This window comes from Scomber japonicus, chromosome 6 (genome assembly GCF_027409825.1).
Source record: "Scomber japonicus isolate fScoJap1 chromosome 6, fScoJap1.pri, whole genome shotgun sequence".
NCBI classification, from domain to species: domain Eukaryota; kingdom Metazoa; phylum Chordata; class Actinopteri; order Scombriformes; family Scombridae; genus Scomber; species Scomber japonicus.
In genome coordinates, this window is record NC_070583.1 from 18,532,784 (window position 1) to 18,557,903 (window position 25,120).

At 38.6% G+C, this 25,120-nt stretch overlaps 1 protein-coding gene across 1 annotated transcript in view; it reads right to left on the reverse strand.

The window, feature by feature from the left end:
• Positions 1-210: 210 nt before the first annotated feature.
• The window catches only part of ryr1b (ryanodine receptor 1b (skeletal)), a 76,644-nt gene continuing 51,734 nt past the window's right edge, over positions 211-25,120 (reverse strand). Inside the window, exons 74-106 of the mRNA XM_053320436.1 lie at positions 23,442-23,612; positions 23,113-23,172; positions 22,871-23,005; positions 22,238-22,350; positions 22,030-22,126; positions 21,836-21,942; positions 21,691-21,742; positions 20,640-20,702; positions 17,966-18,065; positions 16,903-16,982; positions 16,654-16,730; positions 16,447-16,520; positions 11,636-11,716; positions 11,126-11,214; positions 10,634-10,762; positions 9,642-9,746; positions 6,785-6,866; positions 5,387-6,696; positions 5,201-5,295; positions 4,741-4,924; positions 4,327-4,413; positions 3,922-4,176; positions 3,685-3,815; positions 3,316-3,358; positions 3,103-3,236; positions 2,762-2,822; positions 2,521-2,667; positions 2,283-2,417; positions 2,004-2,160; positions 893-957; positions 675-775; positions 394-445; positions 211-306 (exon numbers count right to left, since the gene is read on the reverse strand). Coding sequence (XP_053176411.1) covers positions 211-306; positions 394-445; positions 675-775; positions 893-957; positions 2,004-2,160; positions 2,283-2,417; positions 2,521-2,667; positions 2,762-2,822; positions 3,103-3,236; positions 3,316-3,358; positions 3,685-3,815; positions 3,922-4,176; positions 4,327-4,413; positions 4,741-4,924; positions 5,201-5,295; positions 5,387-6,696; positions 6,785-6,866; positions 9,642-9,746; positions 10,634-10,762; positions 11,126-11,214; positions 11,636-11,716; positions 16,447-16,520; positions 16,654-16,730; positions 16,903-16,982; positions 17,966-18,065; positions 20,640-20,702; positions 21,691-21,742; positions 21,836-21,942; positions 22,030-22,126; positions 22,238-22,350; positions 22,871-23,005; positions 23,113-23,172; positions 23,442-23,612 — 4,668 coding nt within the window. The remainder of the gene's footprint in view (positions 307-393; positions 446-674; positions 776-892; positions 958-2,003; positions 2,161-2,282; positions 2,418-2,520; positions 2,668-2,761; positions 2,823-3,102; positions 3,237-3,315; positions 3,359-3,684; positions 3,816-3,921; positions 4,177-4,326; positions 4,414-4,740; positions 4,925-5,200; positions 5,296-5,386; positions 6,697-6,784; positions 6,867-9,641; positions 9,747-10,633; positions 10,763-11,125; positions 11,215-11,635; positions 11,717-16,446; positions 16,521-16,653; positions 16,731-16,902; positions 16,983-17,965; positions 18,066-20,639; positions 20,703-21,690; positions 21,743-21,835; positions 21,943-22,029; positions 22,127-22,237; positions 22,351-22,870; positions 23,006-23,112; positions 23,173-23,441; positions 23,613-25,120) is intronic.

The window sequence follows — 25,120 nt, forward strand, 5'->3', positions numbered from 1 at the left end:
TTCTCAAATCTGATCTGTTGACATTCTGCTGCAGGTGGTATAGTAAGTGCAGTCAAAGTGTGCATAGCTTCAACAGAGAAGAGAAATGTGCAGACAAAGGGCAAAACTAAGACATGTTTGATTTCTAAATTCCAAATCTTTCCTCTCTCTATGAATCTCACTCCCCTCCTCTCTTTCCTCCTTCAGACGCATGATTCACGATGCAGGACATTATCCAAGCTGATCCTCATACTGCTTCCTAAAGCAGTCACCGGCAGGGAAGAAGTCCCAGCATCGCTCCTGGTACATCTTCCACACGTATGACTCCTGAAAGACACCAGCGGAAAAAAAGTCACAATTTAAGAACATAAGAGTTAAATATTAAATGATTTAGACATTGTATTGTTTACTGACCTGTCCTGTGTGTTCTGTTTCATCTTTATTGATGAGATACATTAGGAAGAACCTGAAATATAAAAAGGGAAATACAAAGTAAATGGTTATCCACTCATTAAACACTATTATTTCTAAAAATCTAATATTTCTAGGCTTTCTAGGTTTGTAGGTAAAGATAATTAATCTAAACATAACAAAATGATTTGTTATGTTTAGATTAATTAAAAGCACTGCAATTGTCACATCTGCATTTAAAGCACTGCAATTGTCACATCTGCTCTCTGAAAGTCTGTACTCACATGTAGTTGGCTAAATTGTGCTCTTCTAAAGTGTGTGTCTCGAAGCCGTGCGGCGTCGTATCAAAGTAGTCGCTCCCTATTCCACAGATGAAACACTTTGTCTAGAGGACAAAAAGGACAGTTTAGATTAAACACGTCCCGCTTTGCAACCTGAAGGAGAATTGAAGGTGGATTAAATAAAGTGACCAGTAAGATCCCGGTGAGACTCATTATCTTACCTCCATGTCCTCTCTGACCTGCTCCTGCTGGTCTCTCAGCTCTCCAAAGGCATCAATGATCAAACCTGACAGAAAGACAGATGCAGCATCTCTTACTAGTCTGGAGAGAAGAGTGCTTCTCAGTAAAGATAAGTCCAGAGGGTTTTCTTTTTCCCAGCAGGTCTATGTCAGGATTCTTTATTGTCACATCATGACTGCAGGAACGCTGGATAACGTCTAGTCTCCATCAAGTCTTAAGATCAACTTGGCCTCATTAAATTTCTATGAACTGATTAAAGCAACTGTGTTTAAAATGTCAATAAGCACTTTTCAAATTATTCTGATGGTGCAAGATTTTATATAGAAAAATTAGAGAATCCCTGTGTGTGTCTGTTTGTATACTACCTCTAATTCACTTTATGGATAGAGGCTATCAAATAAAGGCTGTGTGGGATAAGGTACAGGAGCAACTGTGCCGAATCCAACAGAATGCTAAACAGCTTTTACCTACAAGAAGTCAGGATCAGACTGCACCCTCCCATGAACATGCCCACACCCTCCCACTTACTCTCTGACCCCCTCATCATTGGCGGTCACTCACTGACATGCACCAGCTGTCAACATCGACCTCAGACATGCACTTTGTCCCCAAATGCACTTTAATGCACAGTGCTTCTAAATGTTCGAACTGTTTTGTTTCATTGTGATCTACATGTTTAAATAGTTTGCTTTAAGACTTTTTAAATATATATCTTTATCTTCTCTGTTGTTATTATTGCTCTGCAAAAGAAAATGAAAAACTAGAACCTTGAATATTTAATGAATTGTTGATTGTTTGTGTGACTGTAACAGCGCTTAAACTTTTCCTTTCAACACTTCTTCTATTTCTATTTTAAAAAGATTGCCACATTTACTACACATTAATATAATGGCAGGATCTGACCAATTAGAGCCTACAGAAAAAGTCTACTTTAAATTATAAGCAGTTTTCTCAAATCTGAAATTTTACAGTCATTTTTACATAATTTCGAGTTCAGCATGATGGTTGGATACAGAGGAGCATCGACCTACAAAGCAATTTTGTTTGAGAGAATAATCACACAGCCAAAACCATACTGGAGACAGCTCATACCCTGAATGATAGCCAACAGGATGACAATGACGAAGAAGAAGAAGGTAATGTCAAAGACCACACGGTAGAGCTCGTATTCATCTCCAGCAGGGTCCTCAATTTCATCTCCAATACCACCACCAGCACGAACGCCGACATACATGTGGAACAGGTAACACTGTAGGGGGGGGGGGGGGGGTAAGAGGTCATCTTAGAAAATCATGCTTTATTGCACATCAGAATTATCAACCCAAAGTAAAGTTGACCTCTTCTAAATTTGCCCTTTAATCGTCTACTCACAGTCATCATGTCATCGCACTTCATGTCCGGCTCATCCTCATCTTCACTCATGTTGTAAAATTTGCGGAAGAAGTTGAAGGCCACCACAGTGTAGAGGTACACCACTACGGCCAGCAAACCCACTGTCATCATCAGCTGCAAAGAACAGACAGATGTGTCATTTAGTAAAAGTTTGTGAAGGGAAAACAGGTGGGCAGAAAGCCTTGGAATGCATCATTCTGATTGGAAATGTGCAGACCTGTTTGCCATTGTGAGTGACAGAGGACAGAATGGTGCGCAGGGTTTTCACTCCCATGGCGATGTCCAGAAGATGGCAGGCGAAGAAGAAGTTGTTGTAGTGTCCAAGCAGAGACATTAACAGATACCAACACAGGTACAGGAAGGTCTAAAAGATTTTATAAAAGGATGTCAGTAACACCATACTCAAAACAGATTTTTTTATTCTCTATATTATACCATGAACTGTTTCCTTAACTCACATTGTCAGTGAACACAACACCAAACTTCCAAATCTGGTACTTGATGTCAATAGATGTTATCCTGGAGAAGAAAGAGAGAGAGACACATTTGTTCTGTGATGTTTTGTACTATAAATCTGTTAATGAACTTTATTATAGAGCACTTTTCAAAATCCACATTACAAAGTGCTTAACAGGCAGCAAAATACACAAATCATAAAATAATTTCATAATAAAAGAGAACAAATAAAAACAATTGGATGAGTAAAAAACAAGAATAGACAAAGTTTATTCAAGAGTAATTCAAGGAAAATTTAAAACTAAAAAAAAATCAGGAAATGCTCTCCGATAAAAGTACATACCAGCTGAACATTGAGGTGTCAGGCTCAGGCTTCTTTTCGTGCATCATGGCACTGACATCTAGAGAAGCCAAGTCCATACCTAGCAACTCTGCAATCCTCTCTCTGCCATAGATGTCACCATATTTATCCAGCACCTAGATATTGCACACACGTCATTTCACTGCAAGGTACAGTATATCTCTACAAAACCAGTTTGAACCAAAGTAAACTCACCTTTCTTTTCACAAACTTGTCCCAGTAATTGTTGGGGAAAGAGCTGCATTTCAAGAGAAACATCGAGAGACAGAGAGTTAATTTATAATTCTGTATATTAGTTCAAACCTAATTTAGACATATTTTCAGGAGAGCTTCTAGTTCAGGTCAGGTTCTGATGGTATATTAATACTATTGAATATCAAATATGAATGATGAACCTGCAATAATGAGGACACAAACACCATTTATAAATAGTTATTTTCTTAGATGGTTATTCAGTGAGATGTAAATTTATATCGAAGGCCTTTCTAGGGTCACCAATTTGCCTGATTTGAAAGTGTGTGAAAATTTGAAGAAAGTTTGTTAAATTGCTCCAGCGTGTCTTACGGAGTGTTGAGCACTAGTCTGTCCCATTGGCCCTTGATGTCGTCGTCCTCTGGCTGCTCAGTGACATAGAGACCATCAAACTCCAGCTTTCTGGCCAGCTCCTTCTCTCTCTTGAAGATAACCAGAGGAACCTGAAGGATAAGCAAAAGACCAACTGTGTGAAACTTAAAAGTAGACCAAGAAAACCTTATTGGTGGACTTTTGTGGAGCAAAGTTTTGTGGAGTAACGTCACACACCTTGAGGCAGTTGTAGCCAATGATGCAGAGGAAGGAGATTATGGTGTGGACGATACTTAAAAAGGCTAAGGCAGGCTCCATGTAGCCCGTGCTCTCCTCCAAGAAGAAGTACAGGGGACCTTCATCTTCTTCGTCTTCTCCTCCATCATCTAATCCAGAGCCTTCTTCCTCAGCACCAGAGCCTTCGAATAAGCCAGAACCCTCAAACAGACCAGAACCCTCAAAGTCCTCTTCACCTGGAGGACTGTCAGACACCTGGGAGACATCAGACAGAAGATGAGTCCTGGAGGACTTTCCCAGTCTTGTGTACATTTTATTTATACAGCATGACACCAAATACTTTCTTCTTTAAATAAATCAGGATCATTCAGAAGAGATACTAGTTAATTTAAAAAAAGCACAGACCTTGTAGAAGAGCAGGATGAAATTGAGAGCGAAGGCGATGAAGAGGGCCAAGAACCGCAGGTTGTAGAAGTTACGAGAAAGGTAGTTCTGTGGAGGGAATAAAGAAGTGAGAGGGACATGAGTATATTGTCAACAAAGCACAAAAGCAACATTTTACTACATGGATACTTAAACATGGATAAGATAAGCAACAATACTGTGCTAGGCCTGAAATTGTGCTTGCATTGCGCTGTGACACTACAGCATGGGGATTATTGTATTGTATTCTTCATATTCTATAAAATGTCCTCCTGGATTATAAAAGAGTGATTATGAATGTCTTTTTTTCTGACAGCTTCATTAAGGTTTAAGTCAAACTATGACATCTTACAATATAAATCCAACAAATATGTACTGTAACAGACAGGGGCTCACCATGAATTTAACCCTCTGAATCTCCAGCTCATTCCACAGCTCAAAGCCCTGCTCAACGGGTTGCTTCTCCTTCTTTGCCTTGGCCTTCACCGGTGCCTCCTCCTCCTCCTCAGGCTCTTCCTCCTTTACCTCCGGTTCAGGCTCTGCCTTCTCTGCCTTCTCTGCCTTCTCGCCATTCTCGGTGCTGGAGAGGACACGAGGAGTGAAACGACAGGATTTCACTGTTTTAATATTTAATTAACCTGGATGACTGCACAGACGTGATAATATGAACTGTCTATATTAAAAATTCTGGATAGTGAATTACATCAATTTTTCAATCTGATAAAGTTAGTAGATAATTCATGATAACTTGCACATTATTTCCAGCTGGGAGCGGTTCAATATCAGCATGAGGAAACATTATCTTTAACAGAAGCTGCTCAGTTTTGAAGTTAATCCCGACAGGCAGACAACTTACTCTGCTTTCTCTGTCTCTTGAGCAACCTCTTCTTCAGGTTCAGCCTTTTCTCCTTCCCCTCCTTCTCCTTCCTGTCCTCCGACTGCAGTCGTCAACTGTTGCAATAGTAGTTGGCTGTTAATGAACTGCTTAATGGGAAGAGTACATGTTGTACACGTACACAACCATCAGAATAAAACACCTCACCAATTTCTTCTTCAGCAGCGGTGTACCCTCTGGAGTCGGAGGTTCCTCTGGTGTGGTCTCACCAAAGTCGCCAAGTCCCCCAGGAGTGTTGAAACCAGGCAGGCGTCCACCTTCCCTATCCTCACCATCCTCCTCCTCCTCCTCTCCTACCACTGCATCTAAGAGATCTGCCGCGCCGTCCATTTCTTGGTCCTCTCGAGCCCCTGGTTCAGGTGGTAACTCCCCGTGAACTTCGTCCTGTGTTGGATCTGGCATGCTGGCAAGGATCTCAGTTACAGTCATCTTCTTGGCACCCTCCACTAAGCCTCCGCCAAACAGCACCTTCCATATGAGTGTGAAAAAGCCCTTGCATATACTGTAGACAAACATCAAGATACCCATCAGAACGGTGTAGATAAACGTAGCCATGCCGACCACCATCTCCTTCAATGTCATTTTCCTTAGTTTCCGATACCGACGTCGCAGGTTACGGAAGGTGAACATGTTAAAGAAGTTAACCACACTTGTCAGGAAGTCTGCAAAGGCTGAGGTCGACTCTGGAGGTGCACCTTCTCCGTTGCCATCCTCTCCTTCTCCGGTGTCTCTTTCATCTCCTCCGCCCTCCTCTTCTTCATCATCATCTTCCTCTTCTTCACCTTCACCTTCAGGCTCAGAGATAGATGCAGCGATGTTCATCTCAAAGATGGTGTCCTCACAGAAGTTCACAAAGAGCTCCATTTTCTCACTTTCGCCACCCTCGTTGACCACGTCAAAGATGAACTGCCGTTTGGACTCTCGGACTTGTGGCATCTCCCACTGGTTGCGGTTCGCCTCACTGATCTCAAAGTAAATACGCTCGATCTTCCTGCTGTATCCCATGATCTCGATGCGGCCGAGGAAAGGACGGAAGTAGTTGAGCACGCTCTCTGCTTGCTCCAGGAAGTTCTGAAGGCGAGCGTCGTGGGGTACGTGCTCTGACAGGTTTGTGAGCAGAACAGCGATATTAAATCCTATGTCTTTGGCTGGCTCCTGAAAACGATCAGCAAATTCCTCAAAATTGATCATCTCATTCTCATCTGCCTCTGAGCAGGAGAGGAGGAACTGGATTTCTGAGGGAGAGTATTGCTTCTGGCTGTCCATGGCCTTGGAGAAGTCCTTCTTGGAGATTAGCCCACGGGGATCCGTTACATAGTCACGGAAAGCATCAGATGCCACTATGTCCTTGAGCTTGAGGAACATGTCAAAGAATTTAAGGATCATCTCCACGTTGCTGGAGGACTCCACCAGCATGTCAACCATCTGCTTAGCAATGGTACCGTTTACCACATTGCCTAAGGTAAGAGGAGATTAGGAAAACATGAAACGTTTGACAGTATGTGACGGAAAGGAGAGCACATCATTATACCGGCAAGGACCTACCTTCAAGTAGGGACAGAAGCATCACTACCATGTCCTTCTGAAGATCCAACAGTTCTTTTAATAGTCCAATTTGACTGGAGTCCTGCAACAAACCCAAAACACACAGAAACACACAAAAAAAACATACAAACAAACAAACAGTGGAGAAAACAATGTTCTTAAAAAGAATACTGACTGAAAATTCTCATTTCAATGATAAATATATCAGTTTGATTTGAGAGGTTATTTGCTCTTTTCTGGTAGAATTAATCTGTTAAAAGGTTGATTGCATAACATTTCAGAGATAAAATGGTGAGAGACGCTACCTCAGAGTGAGTTCTACTCCAAAAATGATCCTTGGTTTGCATTTTTAAACAAAGAATATACATTTTTAATATCACTAATAGTACAATCAGTGTGGTGGAAAGCCAGACAGACACTGGAAAAAGCAGGCAGGTATGAGATGAGGGATAAAAAGCCCTCAAACAGACATCACTGCCATTCCCCTTTATCTAAAAAAGTGGCGGATGCATGGAAGCAAGGAGGACATACACACATATTTGCAGATGCTGGTCTTAGCAATCCTAAAGACCTGCACCAGATGATAACAAGAGCCGCTGATAATTTACACAGTGGTCTACAGTAGTTGGCTGGTGGAGATCTGGAGGAAAAGGGTGTCAGGATGGGCAAGCATCAACTGCTTTGCATGTGCACTGCTCAACATGGTACCTTTTAACACCACAGAAACAACAAAACACACAAAGCATGACTTTAGATGCTTTAGGTAACAAAATGTAATAAATCTCATGAATTAGGAGGAAATATTCAATCAATATTTGTTTTTTCATGAAAGCAAAAAGCAAAGAAAATCAGCTCGTTTAAATCTGAAATACACACACCAGACTACTTGTTGTGAACAAAATTAAGTTTTTTAACTTTTAGAATGGAATAAGATCTTTGAAAATACAGCAAAACTGTTATTATTATGCATTATTATTATAATTATGATATCTATTAATTATAATTATTCAAGAAATTTAGAACCCTAATGAGTGTTTATTCTTACGGAGTCTTATAATCTGTTTCCGATGGCGAAAAACCTGAACCATTATTCTGGTAAATGCAAAAGATGAATTAAGAAAAATGTAAATGATGCAGGTTGTTAAACTGCATCATAAAGAATATGATGATCAAGCATGAGATATTCAATTAAGCATGATGAGCCTGTAAATGAGATGGCATTGGCGGAGAGACACAGATTCTTACGCCATTTCGTTGTCCAGGATCTGGGTGCATCTAACAGGGTTACACATCAGAATAAAAATGTTAGCCAACATTTTTATTACATTTTTGTATTTGTCTAAGCCTGCATTTTGTTTCACAGATTTTTTTCGTAATCATTTAATTCTAAATAAATTATAATTCTGATTTTAATTGCCAGGCCAACATCTGTTTTATGTTAAAATTTCAGTGTTAATTAATCTGCACAGATCTACTTTCTTTTATAATACAAGAACATGAGATATAACGGGATATATGGGTAATATAGTATCCCTGCATATGCAAAAGTAAATTTGTTGATGTAAGCACAAAGTTTCTGAAAACCTAAAATGACCATAACTCCTCTTGCAGAGAAGTTGTGATCATTTCCGGTCATTTTTTATAACCTTACATTGAAAAGATCTTCAAGATATAAAAACACAAAAATGCATTTTAAACAGCAGCAGCAGTAGCAATCAACACTGTCACACAAAATTAGACAGAGTAAGAAACACTGAAGCTCTTTGTTAGGTTAGAAAAGGTTAAAGACTGCTGACACAAATTATTCAAAGCAAACACACGTTTCTCAAAAGCACAACCAAACACTGAGCGCTGGTCAGTACAAAACGAATAAATTCTTAAATCAGGGGAGGTGGATTAACTGTATTATACAGAAACAGAAAATGTAAAGAGAAACAGAATTCAAGTAAGAGAAAGAAAGAGAAACAGTTTTTTAATCAAATTGTTTCTGCCATCTTAACTTGAATTTATGTTGTTGACAATCTGAATCAGGTTTTAAGACATGGTGACGGTGATCAGAGAAGGAGAAGTGTAATTAAACATGGATACAACTAGCCAAAAACTTTCTGATACCTCTTTGAATGCTAACTGGAAAAGAATAAAAAAACAAATATAAAATCAAAAGTCAAATCAGACTATTTAAAATCAATTATATCTATAACATAGCTAATAAATATTGTAATTGATATACAAGATTAGTGTAGAGGAACAACCCGTTTAATTACATATCTAACAACATATTGTTTAAATGTCTGCATTCATAAATGTATTGTATGATTGTATTAATAAATCATTAATGTAATTCTTAAGGAGTAAAATAGACACGGCATGTAAATGTGAATTACAGAGTAATATAACCCGAGGACATCCTGTATAATTTTTGTTTTTATTAATTTATAATATTTATAACAAGCTATCATCATCTCTCTTTAACATGAAAAGATTTAGTGAAGAGGCAGAAACAACCTGACAATGTAAAGAGGGGGGAAAGCCAGTTAAGATTAAAAACCAGTTCATTAAACAAAAAAATAATCAAATAAATACATACTTTACTCTGGAGGAACCGTGAGAGAGACAGTTAAAAAAATTAGTATTCCCAAAATGGACATGTGAATTAAAATATTATATAAATTATTTTTAATTGTTCTTCTTTTTCCAAAATTGATTTAATTCAACCGTTATATGACAAATACTAAAAACTGATTGAAAAATGTGTAAAGACATTAAAAAGACATTATGTGACATACACTGAAAACTGTATTCTCAGTATGGCTAGAAACTGGTTTAAAATGTGTGTATTTATTAAAGTGTATCTTACCTGAGCAAGTTTCATCATCATGTGAGCAAAGACATGCAGGAAACCCACAACAGCATCCCACAACCTGCTGTGGGCCAGAGACTGCTGGTTACCAGTACAGGGACCCTGACACACACATAGACAGAAAGTGGAAAATATGACATCAAATACAATAATATAATAATATTCCAGTGCTTTCATGAGGTTAGGTTAGATTTATTTTAACATTTTCCTGTGTTTCAAAGGTAATGTTCTTTATCAAAATCTGTCAATATACTGGGGCATATATTATAAAGGGAGAGAGGCTCAAATGTTGAGGCACAGCAGCTTAAAATTGAGCATAATTTCATTAGCTTTAGTGTTTAGGAGGTACATCTTGACACATACTTTATATGAAGAAATACATTTATTGTCTTATTTAGGAGGAAAAACATTTAAATTCCTGTATTTTAACTGCATTTTTCCAATCTTGAACAGCCAATTCCCTTTTAAGGTGTTCCTTGCTGATACAGAGACTTTGAAGTGCACAGGAGTCCAAGACGTCTTGCGATGAAAATGTTTCTTGAAGCTTGGCCAAGGAGAATCAAAGTATTATCAGTACACACTTCTGTGCATGATGCCGCCTCAATTCTGAGTACCTGGTACTTCGTGGATAGTTTTTAAGTAGTAGTAGTTACCTATCCGTGGGTCTAGGGAGTAACCTTGGTTACCACAGAAACATTATCAGAGTGACTCCAGCTTTCCCCACAAAACCACAAACAGCTGCTCAGCGTCTCAAGGAGAGAGGACACTGAGAGGATACTGTTTCTACAGTTTCGACCTCAAGGCCCATGCTTGAGTGTGTGTATCCCAATATGGGGCACCTAAAATGGAAAATTCCCTAACACTTATCACTGCTAACTGAGACCTGCATAGAGTCGGCGTCTCCTGTAAATCCTCTCGTTATATCGGATCAATAATCCTACACGATTCTATTTTTAATCCATCGATCATTCACACAGCAGCTTTCTTACCTGGATGTACTCAGTCAAGCTGTTGAAGACCTGTTTCGCCACAGTCATTGCTTTGGAGAAATTCCTCTTACCAGGATCATCAATGATGTCTTTTCCTGAGTAATACCAGTAGAAGTCACTGATGGACTCCTGTGTACAGGAAGCAGGAGGAACAATACAGGATTGTTGAATATTTATATCACAGTATTATTTGAATCACAGCATTATAAAGTGTATTTTGGCATTTATATTCGGGAAGAGTAGCATATTTGTAAAAACTCAATTCATGTTTACCTGACTTAAGTTTTAAGACTGCTTTCATTGCGACTGACTTGGATGTTTTTCTCAGCGATAAGTGCAGAAATGTTTTAATGATGATGATTTTAAAAAATGGTTTCTGTAAAATCTATACATCGCCAGGTCTGGTTTTAAATAGTAACTTCACACAATTTGATCTCAAATGACCCTTTAGTAAGACTTTCAATGGGACAAATATCAGTATATCATAAAGACCTGTAGTCGCAGGAGGTAGTCCACAGTGCAGATGATGATATTGATGGTGGTGGTGCTGCCTGTCTGAGTTCTCAGGTAGTTCTGGAAATCTGAAAATGGACAATAAAAACGAGATTCATTTTAAAGTGACATTTCCAACTATTGAAATACCATAAATTCATTAAAAAGCAAGTACTCAAATAATAGCTGGGTTTAATCATTCTCAGTGAGACAGGAAAAACTCTTCAAATCTTTTGCATACTCAGGTCTATAGTCTTAATCATCAATATCATATATTATAAACAATTATTGTTGCTTCTGTTACTTGTCTCTGCTGACTGAAAAGGTAGAATATCCCAACATATTGAACTATACCTTTAACAATTCAGATAGAGGATAATTCATCAGGTGTATGTGTGGGACAAACAGTTTAAGATTAGTGAAGAAACAATTTTTTGGTGCCTCCAACAGTGCAACAAACTTTGAACGAGCCTGAAGTTTGTTTAACGGCTCTGCTCTTCACTGACTCACCATTATTGTGGCCCTCACAAAGAAGCTGAAGGAAGCGGAAGAGGTCGCATGTAAATTCATCGTCAGCCATTACTTTCTCATCTGGACAGAAGGGAGAATGAAATTATTCAGTGCATGTGCAAGAAACAGTCCCAGTACTGAGTATATGTGAAGTCTCTAATTTTTTGCTGTGTTATTCTGTTAGAATAATTACGTTGCAGAAAAAATACATAACAAGAAAAAAACATTTCTACCAAATAATTGTACTTTTCCTTAGTGCTTTTTTATTAGATACTCAGTACTCTTCTTGGTTATTAGGTTCCCAACACAAAACAACACACTCACTCACAATAATCTCCCATCTTAACAAGTCATTTGATCTTTTTTGAGTCCTAAATTCAGATTTTTGGACAACAAACAAAATAATTCTGCCTATGAGGAACAATTATTTCAACAATAATCAACTTTTCACAGGACAGAGTCATCTTATTGAATCTAGAGTAGTGACTTCTCTTTCTTCTGTCCCTCGTTTCTACAAATAAAAAAGCAAGGAAAACAGCACTGGGTGTGAAATGATATATGTTTCCTAACCAAATGATTCGTTAAGATGGTTGCATAAACAGTATAGTATTCAGATTAGACCTTTTGATTAATTTTAGGTTATCTGTGGGCACATCAGCATTTTCCTTCATTAACTGGAGAGTATGTGCGATGACATTGAGGTACAGTGTTTAGTGCACTTGTACTGTATGTATACACGTTTGTATGAGTGTCTGAGCAAAAAATGACAAAAAGGTCAGGACCATCACACCACTCCCCTGCTTCCATTAGAATATGTTAGTGAAAACCACAAAGTCCTCTGAGTTTCCATCCATTGGACAGCAGGAAAAGGAGGCTGAAGTTTCCATACATACAGATTTCTTTTCATCCTGCTTCCCTCTCACATACCTCTTTGTAGCATTCTCTAGCTTCTGAAGCAACATACAGGCTACAGAAAACATCAATTTATGACAAAACTCAAATGGACAGCACATCAAACACTGGTCACATAACACTGAAATGGACATGGACTACACAGATAAATGAGGACAGTGAATAACAGGGAACAACACATATACTGTGATAAGTTTGAGGCACACTGGCATGCAGGACAGATCTACTGAACTCTACAAACACCATGAAGCTTTGAGTATTGGTAAAAAAATCAGTACACATTGATTTCAGTCCGAATTTGGGAGTTAATCACAGTCGTTTTGACTTAAATGTTGCACTTCATCACATTTTAATGCACATTTTACAGCTCTCTATTAGCATGCTATCAGAAACTATGACGGTACATGAAACATAGAAAACAAAAAGGTGTGGTGCGGTGTGGTGCAGTAGTGATGTTGAGTTTCACGTTTGTTTGTTTTTTCCCCACAACAACAACAAACATTTAACAAAGCGTCACGGAAGAAATATGTAATCATAGTAAGTACTGTCACTTACTATGGCAGATAGTCAAATATATAGTATCTGCTGTAAGCAAAGGGCTGGGATCACATACAGCAAATAATTAATACATACATTAATAAATAATTATAGGATACATCATTCAGCATGATTGCATTACTCCTGCATTATCCTGTCTGCTATAGTATTTCAGTGTGCACATTAAGCATTAGGAGGAGAGTAATGTATACTAACAGTATTTTTCAAAAGGCTCATACATTCTAGAAATTTTGACTTATTTTTTCTCAACATTTTAAATTAACACTTATTTTTTCAGTCTATCACTCGGTTTCTTTTATGATCCACCCTTTGCAACTCAGATTATTGGTAGCTGCGTATTATTGTCCTGAGCAGACAAAGGATTGGAGAAAGAGCCCTAGCTGTCTTTCACACAGCAGAATAATATTTCTTGTTAAATTATTCCTTAAACAATGAAGTCACAATTAAATGCTGTGACCTGATATGCAGAGAATATAACAGAGAATCCTGATAAGCCGTCATGATAAAATGGGAAAAAAATCAAACATTATGTGAGGTCAGTGGGTATTTTTAGGGTATGTGAGGATTTATAATGCAGTGGTTTTTATACAGATGGTCTAGCCGTGTGGGTAAACTCTGGGCTTATTACCACATCTAATATTGACTGATGGGATTAAAAGGGAGATACAGAGTTTAGGGAGGCTCTACTGCTGCTGCGGTTCATTTCAGAGTTTCTAGGACACCGGGTCAGTGCAGTTCTCCATGATCTACTTGAGAGAGAACTAAGTGGGAAAGGAAGAATGAGGTTACTGCCTTTCCTTCCAATCAGGGAAGGAGCACCAGGACAGATCCCGGTAGCCTGCCTGAATTGTCTGTTGATTGGCCCAGAGTGTCAGGCCAGTGTCAAAACACATCATTATTAAGGTAGATCATAGCAAAAAACAACATGGGACAATCACATTCATTCAGATCTGCAGGCATGCAGTCCTCACTCCCTTTCATCGCTTTTGACCTGATGGTAAGATCCATGCCTATCGTGGTACACGATTGGTCAATGCACATAGACTCCTGCATTAACAACATCTTCGCCTGTGCGCAAAACACAGTGATGCAGGATTTTTCCATTTTACCAATATAACACATAGACACAGTGCCTTATTGCTTTTTAGAGCGCCTAAGTTGAATGACAGACAAAAACTATGAGAGTCATCCCTATGTTTATGTTCCCACAGCTTTATGTTCCCTCATTTCTAAGAAATGTTCCTACCATCAAAATTAGGCCCTCGGGCCTGCATTCCCACAGCACAGGTATGGCCATTCCCTTATGCACATAACGTGTTGTTGCCCCCCCAACCCATTTTTTTCCAACCATGAAAATGCTTGAAAGACTCTTTATTTTATTATTAAGCTGAGGGAACATAGGGTTAAGGGAACACAGGGCTATGGGAACATAGACACACTCCCAAACTATGTTAAGAGTTCTCTACTACCTTTTTGGTGTCATTCATGATTGTGCTAGTTTCTCTGTTCTCTCCTTTTCTCTCTGTGTTTGACTGTGGGCGGGGCTCACAGACACACAAACACAGAGATGCACAGAGTTGACAGCAGAGAGTGAACCAGGCAAAGTACTCATGTGGTCAATCGTTGCTGTAAGCTCAATAAAACCTTAACAGTTAAAAGCCAAGAAGCAATTTATCAAGCTTTCTGCTCAACAAGAAAAAGTGTGCAGAAAAGCAATATTTTCAACTACTTTGCCCACAGTGTCCCATCCACCGGCGATCAGAGCACGTCAGTCAGGCAACAAGGTAATTGTTATGAGCAAGCTAAAAGCTGTCTGTATGTAGCCTAACAGTTTAACATAGTTTGTAACGTAGCATGATGTTAAAATATGGAAAAATCTTGTACATTTAGGTATTGGCTGAGATAGAGCAGGCTCTCCTCTCTCAGTGAATCACGTTAGCAGCAAAGGAGGGAGGACAGAGGACAGGAGGAACGACTGATACTTTTGTATTTGTTTTCAGTGGGATATTATTGAGGGATGTATTTTAAATGTATAATTAAAGAACCTTTTATTAATGAAAAAGAACCAATAAGAATATTGATAAGCTTAAGATAAAATTCTAACCATATCCATCCCTATAGCTGGTAGGTACTTTCACACTGATACAGGTGTCAGGTACACAGTGTGCCATAACATTTATATACCTTTTATATATACTGCAATAATAGTTAAAATGATATGAAAACACATTATTTTTAGTCAAATCACATCAAATGTTCTTTTTCTCTGCCTCTTCTTGCTGTGTTGCTGATTCAGCTATATTCTGTGTCTAGCATATGATGATTTCAGTCAGTTTAATTTTGTAGTTGTTATGTTATGTTGCTGTGATTATGAGAGCACCTTCATGATGCGCTTTGAAAATTTGGATGTGGAGAAACTTAAATATGTGCTTATTTAAAAAATAACCTATATATGTGGAAGATAAATAATAATCATGCAGATTTATGTCTCAGTCTGGAATCACCTGCATTAGGATGTGGATCTGGACCGGAGTCTGCCTATTGAGTAGCCCATGAGTCCATGGATCATAAGACTGACAGTGTGTGAGTTACAGTAGATCTGCGATAAAACACTCAAGGATGAAAGTGTAACTTTACAATCACTTCAAAAGGAAAAAAATGGCATAAGTTCAGATTCAGTAATGTGCATCATTGTGAGGTTTCCATTACAATGTGTACAAGTAATTGTAAAGCTAGATTTCACTGGGTCCTTGAGTTAGAAATGAAATGCATATTAAGTCCACAGCAAGGAAAAGACTAGTCATGGTGAAGAGCTTAAAGAGTCAGAGGGGACAGAAAAGGAAGGAAAAAAGGGGAAAATACATGAGGGCAAAGATTCATTTACCACGTTCTAGCTTCTTATCTGAGAAACGTGTGAGCAGCAAATTGACAGGCAGGAAAGACATGGGCATGAGGGGTAAAGGGGTTGAAATGGGCAAAGTGAACGTGATGTGGGAGAGAGAAAGACAAAGAGAGACGCAGTGAGTCCAGAAATCTCATGGCTGTCAGCGGGAGAACAGTTTCATACACGAACGATCAAAAATGCTTTGACTGAATACAAGAGCATCATGGATCCAACACTCATTTCACACATGAAAACATACCTGCATCCAGGCATCCATAAACAGACACACACAAATGCACACAAAAACAATAGACTACACATTGAAACTACAGATTAACAGACAATATCACAGACCAAATGATGTGACTGTGTGTGTGTGTGTGTGTGTGTGTGTGTGTGTGTGTGTTTGTGTGTGTTTGTGTAGCAGTGTGTATGAGTATGTTCAGACGATACTCACTAGTACCCTCCTCTGAAACCATCCCAAGTCCCTCAGCCTTGTTCTGTCTCTCAAAAGCATTCAGGTCCAAAACACTGTCAACATCAAATATTCAGTAAGTTCAACAAGTTTAGCCAGTGATTAGAGTACACGTGTCTCATAAACTTCAACAATCAAAATTAAGAAAAGTTAATAGCAAAAATGTCACATGATTTTTTTTTTTCAAACCTGCATGTCTGCATCAGAGACTGAACGCTAAGGAAGAATCCAACATCCTTTTTATCCTTCAGATAGTCCAACATCCTCTGCACATAAGCAAAAAGACATTTTCTTAGCAACAGCAATAAAGGTGTTACGATTGTGGATAATACTGTTGGGAGCCTCCAGTGCACTTTAATTTAATTTCCTTTTCCAGCTTTCAATTAAAACATAAAATCATCAAAAAATCTGTGGCAAACCTCTACAGGCTCTAGTTACCTGCTGTACATCACTGTTGCCTCCATTGAGGATGGAGATTCCCAGTTTGAGTGTGGAAGAAACCATGACTCCAGGTTCGCCTGAAACAAGGAGACACACGAGTGGTTCATGATTATCATCACAATTTTTTGACCTATTACATTATTACTACTATTAAATTTCAAATATTGCTATCTAGTTTTCAATTCAATTCACTTTAATGACCACACATCTAAACTGGTACAGTGTGTATAGTAACAACACAGTTTCATTAACAACATTACACAAGAATGACAGCTCACAGAATGTAAAGAAATTGTGCATTGTATTGTTTTTTGATGGCATTTTAAAAATCTAGATAGTGTCCAGGATCACATTTGACTATCTTTATATTTGAGAGCTGTAAAAACACCCTACACACATTTCTTTTAGCTGGTCACTTCCTACCATGACCTGGAATATACAAAAATGTAAATTAAATCTTTAATTTGTGTGCAGCTGATACACATTCTTGCAAAATGTTCAAATTAAACCTGTATTTACTTCTTTTTTTAAATCACCATTCAAACATTCTTCATATTCTTCATATTCTATCAAATGTTCTCCTGTACCATATTGCTGTGATTGTGAGTGTCTTTTCTCCATAAAATAACTGAATACACTCTCTGCTCTCTGACAGCTTCATTAAGGGTTAATCAAACATTTATTAATGACTGATGATGAATTTATGAATGTGAATTGGTGTAGAGACTAATTATGTTTCAGAATATGAAGAGTATGTAAGGGACTGACTGAACTGCCCTACAACATTACAGCATTTATTAAACTGGATTTCCAAAAAGGTATGCAGCAAAAATTGTGGAAATTATATGTATGTATATATATATATATATATATATATATATATACATACATATAATTATGTAGCATTATGGCCACTAAGTATGTAGCAGATGTTACAATAACTAAAAGATACAGTATTTAAGTTAATATAATATCCTTACAAGTGATAAAAAATGTGTGCATGTGTGTGTGTGTATGCATATTTTTGAGTGGGTGGTCCTTGGTGGGGAATAGCAGCTACCTTTACAGGCGCTGATCATCTGCAGCACCATCTCAGCAGCCCCACGGTCGTGTAAACGGGACTGCTGGTACAGAAGCCTCTGTTTCTCCATCTCCTTTTCCTGTAAAGCAAGGAAAGAGGGACACAGCTGTAACCCTGCCAACAAAGACTGCACTGCCCCCCGCACTCACTCGCACACAAACACACCTTGTAACCACATCAATCCTGAATAAATTAAATCCTAACTAAGCCTAATTAGACAACCTTATTTTCTTGATTTCAATCATTTTTCTCAGATGTAACCGCAAAAGTAGTTCAGGAAAGACTATATGTAATATAGATAATGTAGTTCAATGTATGAACAAACACATGATTGCCTATCAAGAAATAGCTTCTGCTCTTAAAAACACAAAGTCTATTTCTTTTTTACTTTAATCTAAACTCAGATGACATCTTATAAACAATACAGATTTTTATCACTTATGTCCGAGCTAATTTAACATTATCTGGTCTTGTTGGCTAAGCTAGGTTAAGCAAAATCTCTCGCTGAATTAGTCGCACAGGGATGAAGCTAATGTAAATGCTCTCCTCTGTCACCAATATGGCATATAAGTGTTGGACTATTTCTGAAATTAACCAAATTTTAAAAAGTACTTCAACATTTTGAGTCAGAAGCTGGCTGCAGCATAAGCCCCTTAATTAATGTAAAAGCCAAATCAAAGCCAAATAAAAGTCTAAAATACACGCACACACAGACACGCACAAGTTCTCTTCCATTATACACAAAGTGTATTAGTGATAGAAGTCGTTATTCCAGCTCTTGTCATCTTCCAGAGGCGGCAAACGTTCGATGGCAGCAAACATTTCATCCCCGGGCATAAACACACGCTTCATACACTCTTACGAGGAAGTGACAGCAGTTGCCTGAGTGACACTTAAAGCATGCCATTCCTGCTTTCAACAGTACAACTAAAAGTTTTGTTCTGTCGAAATAAAACTACATTATTAATGTTTAATTGCACATGTTTGCAGATCTAAATTGTTGTTAATGTTACACATATATTGTAGAGAATATATCATTTAGATCTGCTGCACAGAATCGAGACATCATTAAAGCAACTACATGGCGCTGTAACATGTTACATTACTCAATGCAACATTATATTACATTATGCTGCTATTACAATACAGTACTCCACTGCACTTCTATGCTACACTGTATTGTACTACACTATCCTACATTATATTAAAGAGAAAATTATACAGTATAGTTGCTATAAACATTCCTGTTGACAAAAGAGGTTAGACTAACCCACCCACAGCACACCATGCATACAGCCCCACCCAAAGCATCCAGAACAGTATCTACCCCTCCCTCGGCCCCCCCTCCCATAAGTCTGACCATGTACTTAAAAAAAGAGAGATTAGAGAGGTCTCCGTCCTCTTTCGAGCAAACTATGTGTCTGTCATACTTTGTGGTGAGTAAAAAGAGATGTGAATGTGATTGTGTGTCTGAATGTTTGTCTACGAGTGTTTCAGTGCGTGCTTGTGTGAGTGCGTGTTAGGGTTTGGGACTTTTGTATGTACGGCTGACTGTGCAGGCTTTTACTGTAGTCCTTAAGTGAGCACAGAGAGGGAGACGTCCAATTCAAAGTAAAGACAAACAAACTTGAGGGATTAATTGAGGAGTTGTTAGATCTCAACTACAGTTGCCAAGTGAATCCATGTGGGTCAATACAATCCAATTAGCAGGTGAGTACAGGAAGGTGTGAGTCAGGAAAGGGTGGTGCAAGTCTAGGAGAGACTGACCACAGTCAAGCTAGTTATACTGTTAGAAATACTGCTGCAGGGTATGACTAAATAATTGTTATCACAGTTTCAAAAAATAACTGCTCAATAAAGACCTGGATGGCAACATTACATTTCTGAACACGTATCAAGTGCTAAAAAAAAAGGAGTAGGCAAATAATGATGTTCAATGATGAAGATGACTGTGGGAGAGAATCAATACTGAACTCATTGAAGAGATCCTTACAGTTTACTAAGGAATTTGCAGTGCAAATGGGTGTAATGTGACCTTCCAGGAGACAAAATCAATGACTATCACTACAATACCACAGTGTCCAAACCTGGTTTTGAGCCAAAACAAACCAGTGAGATATCCATTCATTTGAATTATATATATATATATGAATGGATATCTCACTGGTTTGTTTTGGCTCAAAACCAAGTTTTATATATATATATAAAATATTTTATATATATATATATATATATATATATATAAATATATATAAAATATATATAGCATATTGATTTGCAGTAGACTTATATCAACCCCTAAAAATTCTTTTTAAAATTTAAAATTTGTTGTCTTTAGCAGCTGCACCATCTCTCTGCACTCAAGTCATGCAAGGAACGGAAGTAAAACAACTGAGTCCACAACATTGATCTGACTGCTGGGCAGAGTCCAGCAAAGGCATGCACAGGTCAGTCCATCATAGCAGGAAATAAGCAAGTGGTGTGAGTGGATGAGAGGAAAAAAAACAGGAAGAGAAAAAAAAAGGGTCAAATTGGGGTGGGGGGGTGTGCCGAGTGTGATGATGTAGTGTGATCACGTGTGGGGAGTTGTTTCTCCGCTGACTCCCCTGTGCCCCATCCCCTGGTCCCCCCATACCATCTCTGTCTGCCGCACCTCAAAGGATGGCTCATCCCCCTCCTGTTCTCCCCCTTCGTCTTCCTCATTAATGTGGCAGCTCTGCAGGGAGATGACAGCAAGTCAGCAACTGAGTACAAAACCACCTCAGATTAAAGCAGATGTAATTAACAAACAAACAAAAAATATGAGTAACAATGAGTAGCTGGTACAGTTTAGTAGTGATTAAACCACCAGACTTAAAATAAATCATAACCAGTACTACCTGTGATTTGGCACAAATCCACTTTTTATACATAAGATTTAAATTTTTTGCCCCCAAAGGCGAATGAGGTGCCAATTTTACACCATTGTGATGCATAAAGGTCCGTCCAAATTGAGAAGGATAACTATAATTATAACTACTGTATAACTATAACTATGTGAGTGTCCACATTGAGAACGACAACGTCCTGTAAACAGCGGTGTCCAGGCAGCTGTGTCTGCAACTAATTATTGATGAGCTGTTACTGCTGTAGTATGTTGTACAGAGAAATAAAAAGAAAACCACAAGAGTCCAGAGGTGGGTGGTGATTCAGTGTGTAGATCAGACACTAGTTGCTGTGATGTTTCAGTGTTTACAGACCAAACTGACCCACAGCAGATGTTGAGGTGCGGTGTGTAAAAGTGCACTGTTGCAGCAGTGGCACAGATCCGCTTACAAAGATTCACTAACTTTGTTGTTACAAATTATAATAGAGGTAAAGTTAGAATAAAATTTAAAACTATACATTTATAGTTATCGTTATAGTTATCATTCTCAGTGTGGATGGCCATTAAAGATTAGTTAATGAAAATATTAAGGAAAGTAGACTATTATCAGCTTAGTTTGGGGTTAAAGTAAATCAATCTTTAGTTTCGGTTCAGGTTTAGGGTCCAGGTAAGATTTTGATTAAATGACAAGATGTTTTTTACAAGTAAGGTTAAAGTTAGGATTTGGGTAGAAAATTATTATGGAAGTAGTTGGTGTTAAAAGCAAACACCCATATTAACATCATTATATATTTCATTTTTCATATAATTTTCCATATGAAGCGCATGATTGTCTTACCTTTGCCATAATATCAGCATATGACATATAAAGATGGTCTACGTCTAGCTTGCTGTAATGAGACAAAACAGAACCAGAATCAATTGCCTCTCATTGAGGTCCAGGTCAGAAAAGTGAGCTGCAGAAGAGGTTAAGATGCTCTTACGTCTTTTCTGTGAGAGCGGTGCGACTGAAATGAAGAATCAACTGATGAAGGGGATCAGGCTTTGTCTCGGTCTCCTCTTCCTCTTCCTCCTCTTCTTCCATGGCTTTCTAATTATTTGCGATAACACAAATTGTGAGAATGACCACTTGCACACAGTCATGCTATCTCAGATTTTGAAGGGAAGGATAACTTACTGATAAATCGTCAATCATCTTGTCCTCAAATGAGTAACCCTCAGTCTCTAACCAGTTGCGCTTGTATGCATCCAAGAACATGTTGGTTGCCCTGTGCCTGTGAGTGGAAGTCATTGAGAATGAATTCAGCAGGGTTATAATAGCTCATATAGAGGCTTGTAATGTCTTTAAAGAATGGTTCATTATGAAGTATGAAGAAAATAATTACGAAGGGATGTTGTACAGGGGCGTCATCCTGAAACAGGCCACCACAGCCCTGCGACGCTGTTTGGACAGGAGCTTGTGCCAAACCATTTTCTTTGACTTGAAGGGATGCTCTGTCTGAAGAGAGAAAAATTCAAATGAACAAATCCTTCCTGAATATATTTCCCTATTTTAGGCAACAGCCACCTTTGCAGGGATAAAGCTTCCTGGTGCTGCCTATGGAGGGGAACATCTATACTTTAAACTCTAATGTGGCAACCCTAATTTGTGAGCTTTACTCAGGTCTGTTGATGTAAAAGAAGACAATTTTCCATACTTTTTCCATCAGATTCAACCCAATGATTTCTCAGCCACATGCCCACTTTTCTAACAATTAGCCTACAACTGGCCACTAAATAATGCCTGCACCTTGTACGTAAAAAAACAAGAGGAAAGTCCGCACACTGCAGCTCCCAACGCAGGTTTTTATTTGAATATCACCAGCGTGACGTTTTTGAGCACAAACTTTTCTCTTGTTTTTCATTTGTTGTTTGCTCCAGCTCCTGCTTTATTCATCTTTCTGGATGTGCACATTCACCACAACCTTTTTTGTACCTTGTATGTAGTCATGTCCTTGAGCTTGTGTCTATATACTCACCACCTCAATGTGGTAAAGGACAGCGGACACCTCCTGTACTCTTTTCACCACTTTCTCAGGGTCCTCGGCATCTTCAGCTTTTCCAGACATCTCCTTATAAAGAGACATCTGCCACCTCATAGCCGGGTCCTCCACCTGAAACAAAGGGTAAAATGTGAATATTAGATGTTTAGATATTCATAACGAAATAGGCATATCTATTTTCTTCTTTAATATGCAAAACAATTAAAGGGTTCACTCACTTTGCCTTGCAAATGGAGATTGTTGTGCAAGAACTCCCTCACCTCTTCATCCGTGTCTTTCTACAAGGGACAAAGCCAAGATTCACCATTTATTTAATCATTCAAAACAATCACAAATATCCTAAAGTTAAGTAAAGACCAATATACTGACATATATTTCAGCATCTATACAAATTCTTAATGGAAAAAGTTAAACTGATGCTAATATACTGATGCTATAAATGTAAAGCACTGGATTTAGATATCAATCTGCAAAGTGAAAAATCAGCAAGTTCAGTATGTTAGGACAGAACATAGTCAATAATTTGGCTTCAAACACATCACAGTACCAGTGAGTATCTGATCTTTGCCAGATTGATGAGCTCCTGGTCTGCAGGAGAGCACATGTTGAGGCCGATGGGAAGCATCTTCTTCAACGCCGCTACAATAAGGGAGGTCTGCACAGAGTAGCGATCACCGCGCCGCTTCTTTTTGGTGCGCTCCTGCTCCGAGCCTCCAGACTAAAAACAGAAAGAAACACTCAAGCTGATCCATCACAGTCAGGCTCAAATAATGTACTTTCAGAAAATATTTCTGTGGCATCAAAGGCTCTTGAAAGTATCCAACAAAGTGATGACGTAAAACTACCTCTTAAACCAAATATTACAAAATTAAAAAATTCATCAGCTGGAATCAGACAGACCAACAACTCCAGTTTCTTGTAAACACCAGCTCCTGATGAGGTTTCAGGTACTTCATTGCTGCATCAGCTACAGTGGTTACACACAACGCAGCCTCACTGTTAGTAGCGCCCTATAGAGGAAATCCAGTCCGCTGGACAGCACACAGAACAGCACAAGACTAGGGGATCAGCTCCATCGCCCTGGAGCTCTTCTCACACACTCCTGTCCAGAGCCAACCAATGCTCATTACTGACTGTTGTCTGGCCCCACAGCACCCTCTCTACCCTTAAACTGCATGGTGTGTATGTGTGTGTGTGTGTGTGTGTGTGTGTGTGTGCGGTTCAAAAGTGGTCTTTGGGCAGAGAGAGGGGCTGTAATGATCAGGTAACAGACGCTCACTACAGTAATGCTCATCTGATCGCTAAGGAGAGGAGGTTTTCTCATTTGTCTTATAGCAACAACCATGAAAGACATGAAACGGTGATTAGATATTCAATGATTTCATATTTTAATGGCTGTCACTGGATGAGCATGGAGGGACGAGTCCAGTCCAGTAAATATGATGAGAGCTACCTGGTGATCTCAAACTTGCTTCAGTCCCCTCCAACAAACCCAGCTGGCTAATGCTACTGATGCAGCAAGTGAATCAAATGGTGACAGTGAAGGATGGTATGGCTTATTTTTAGGTGGTGAACAAAAAGCAGATAATGTTGTAAACAATACTGAAAAGAGAAGAGTCCCCCAGCGCAAGATTTTTTTTTTCAACTACAAAAGCTGAAAGAAATCCAAGCGACAACAACACATTTTTAAACATCACAAATGGCACAGTAACACAGCCCCCACCACTGTATCCCACAGGGAAAATCTAAAGGCAAACTGTTTATTAATCAAAAACAAAAAACAGGGTGATGGCGCTCGGCCGCAGGAGTGCACGCTTCAAATTAGATACACAACCGCTTAAACCGAGTGCCATGAAACCTCTCAGGCTTCTAAAATCTACTGCAAAGAGCTTTCATCAAGCCACTCCAGACCCCTACTCACACATATACAAACACACACACACACACACACACACACAACTGACACACTCTTACACAATATTACCCAAATACAGTCATAAATATGTCCCACTGACAAAAAAAACATTTCAACTGAATCTACTTTATACAGTATGTCATTTCACCCATATGCATTATCATAACATTGCTATAACATAAACACTAGTGAGTTATTTTTCTAATGGTATCTATGCATTTATAACCCTGTTTGTGTGAATGGGTCAGCGACAAATAAGTACTGGCAAGATGAGCAATACAAAAATATCTTTAAAAATAGTTTAAAAAGCA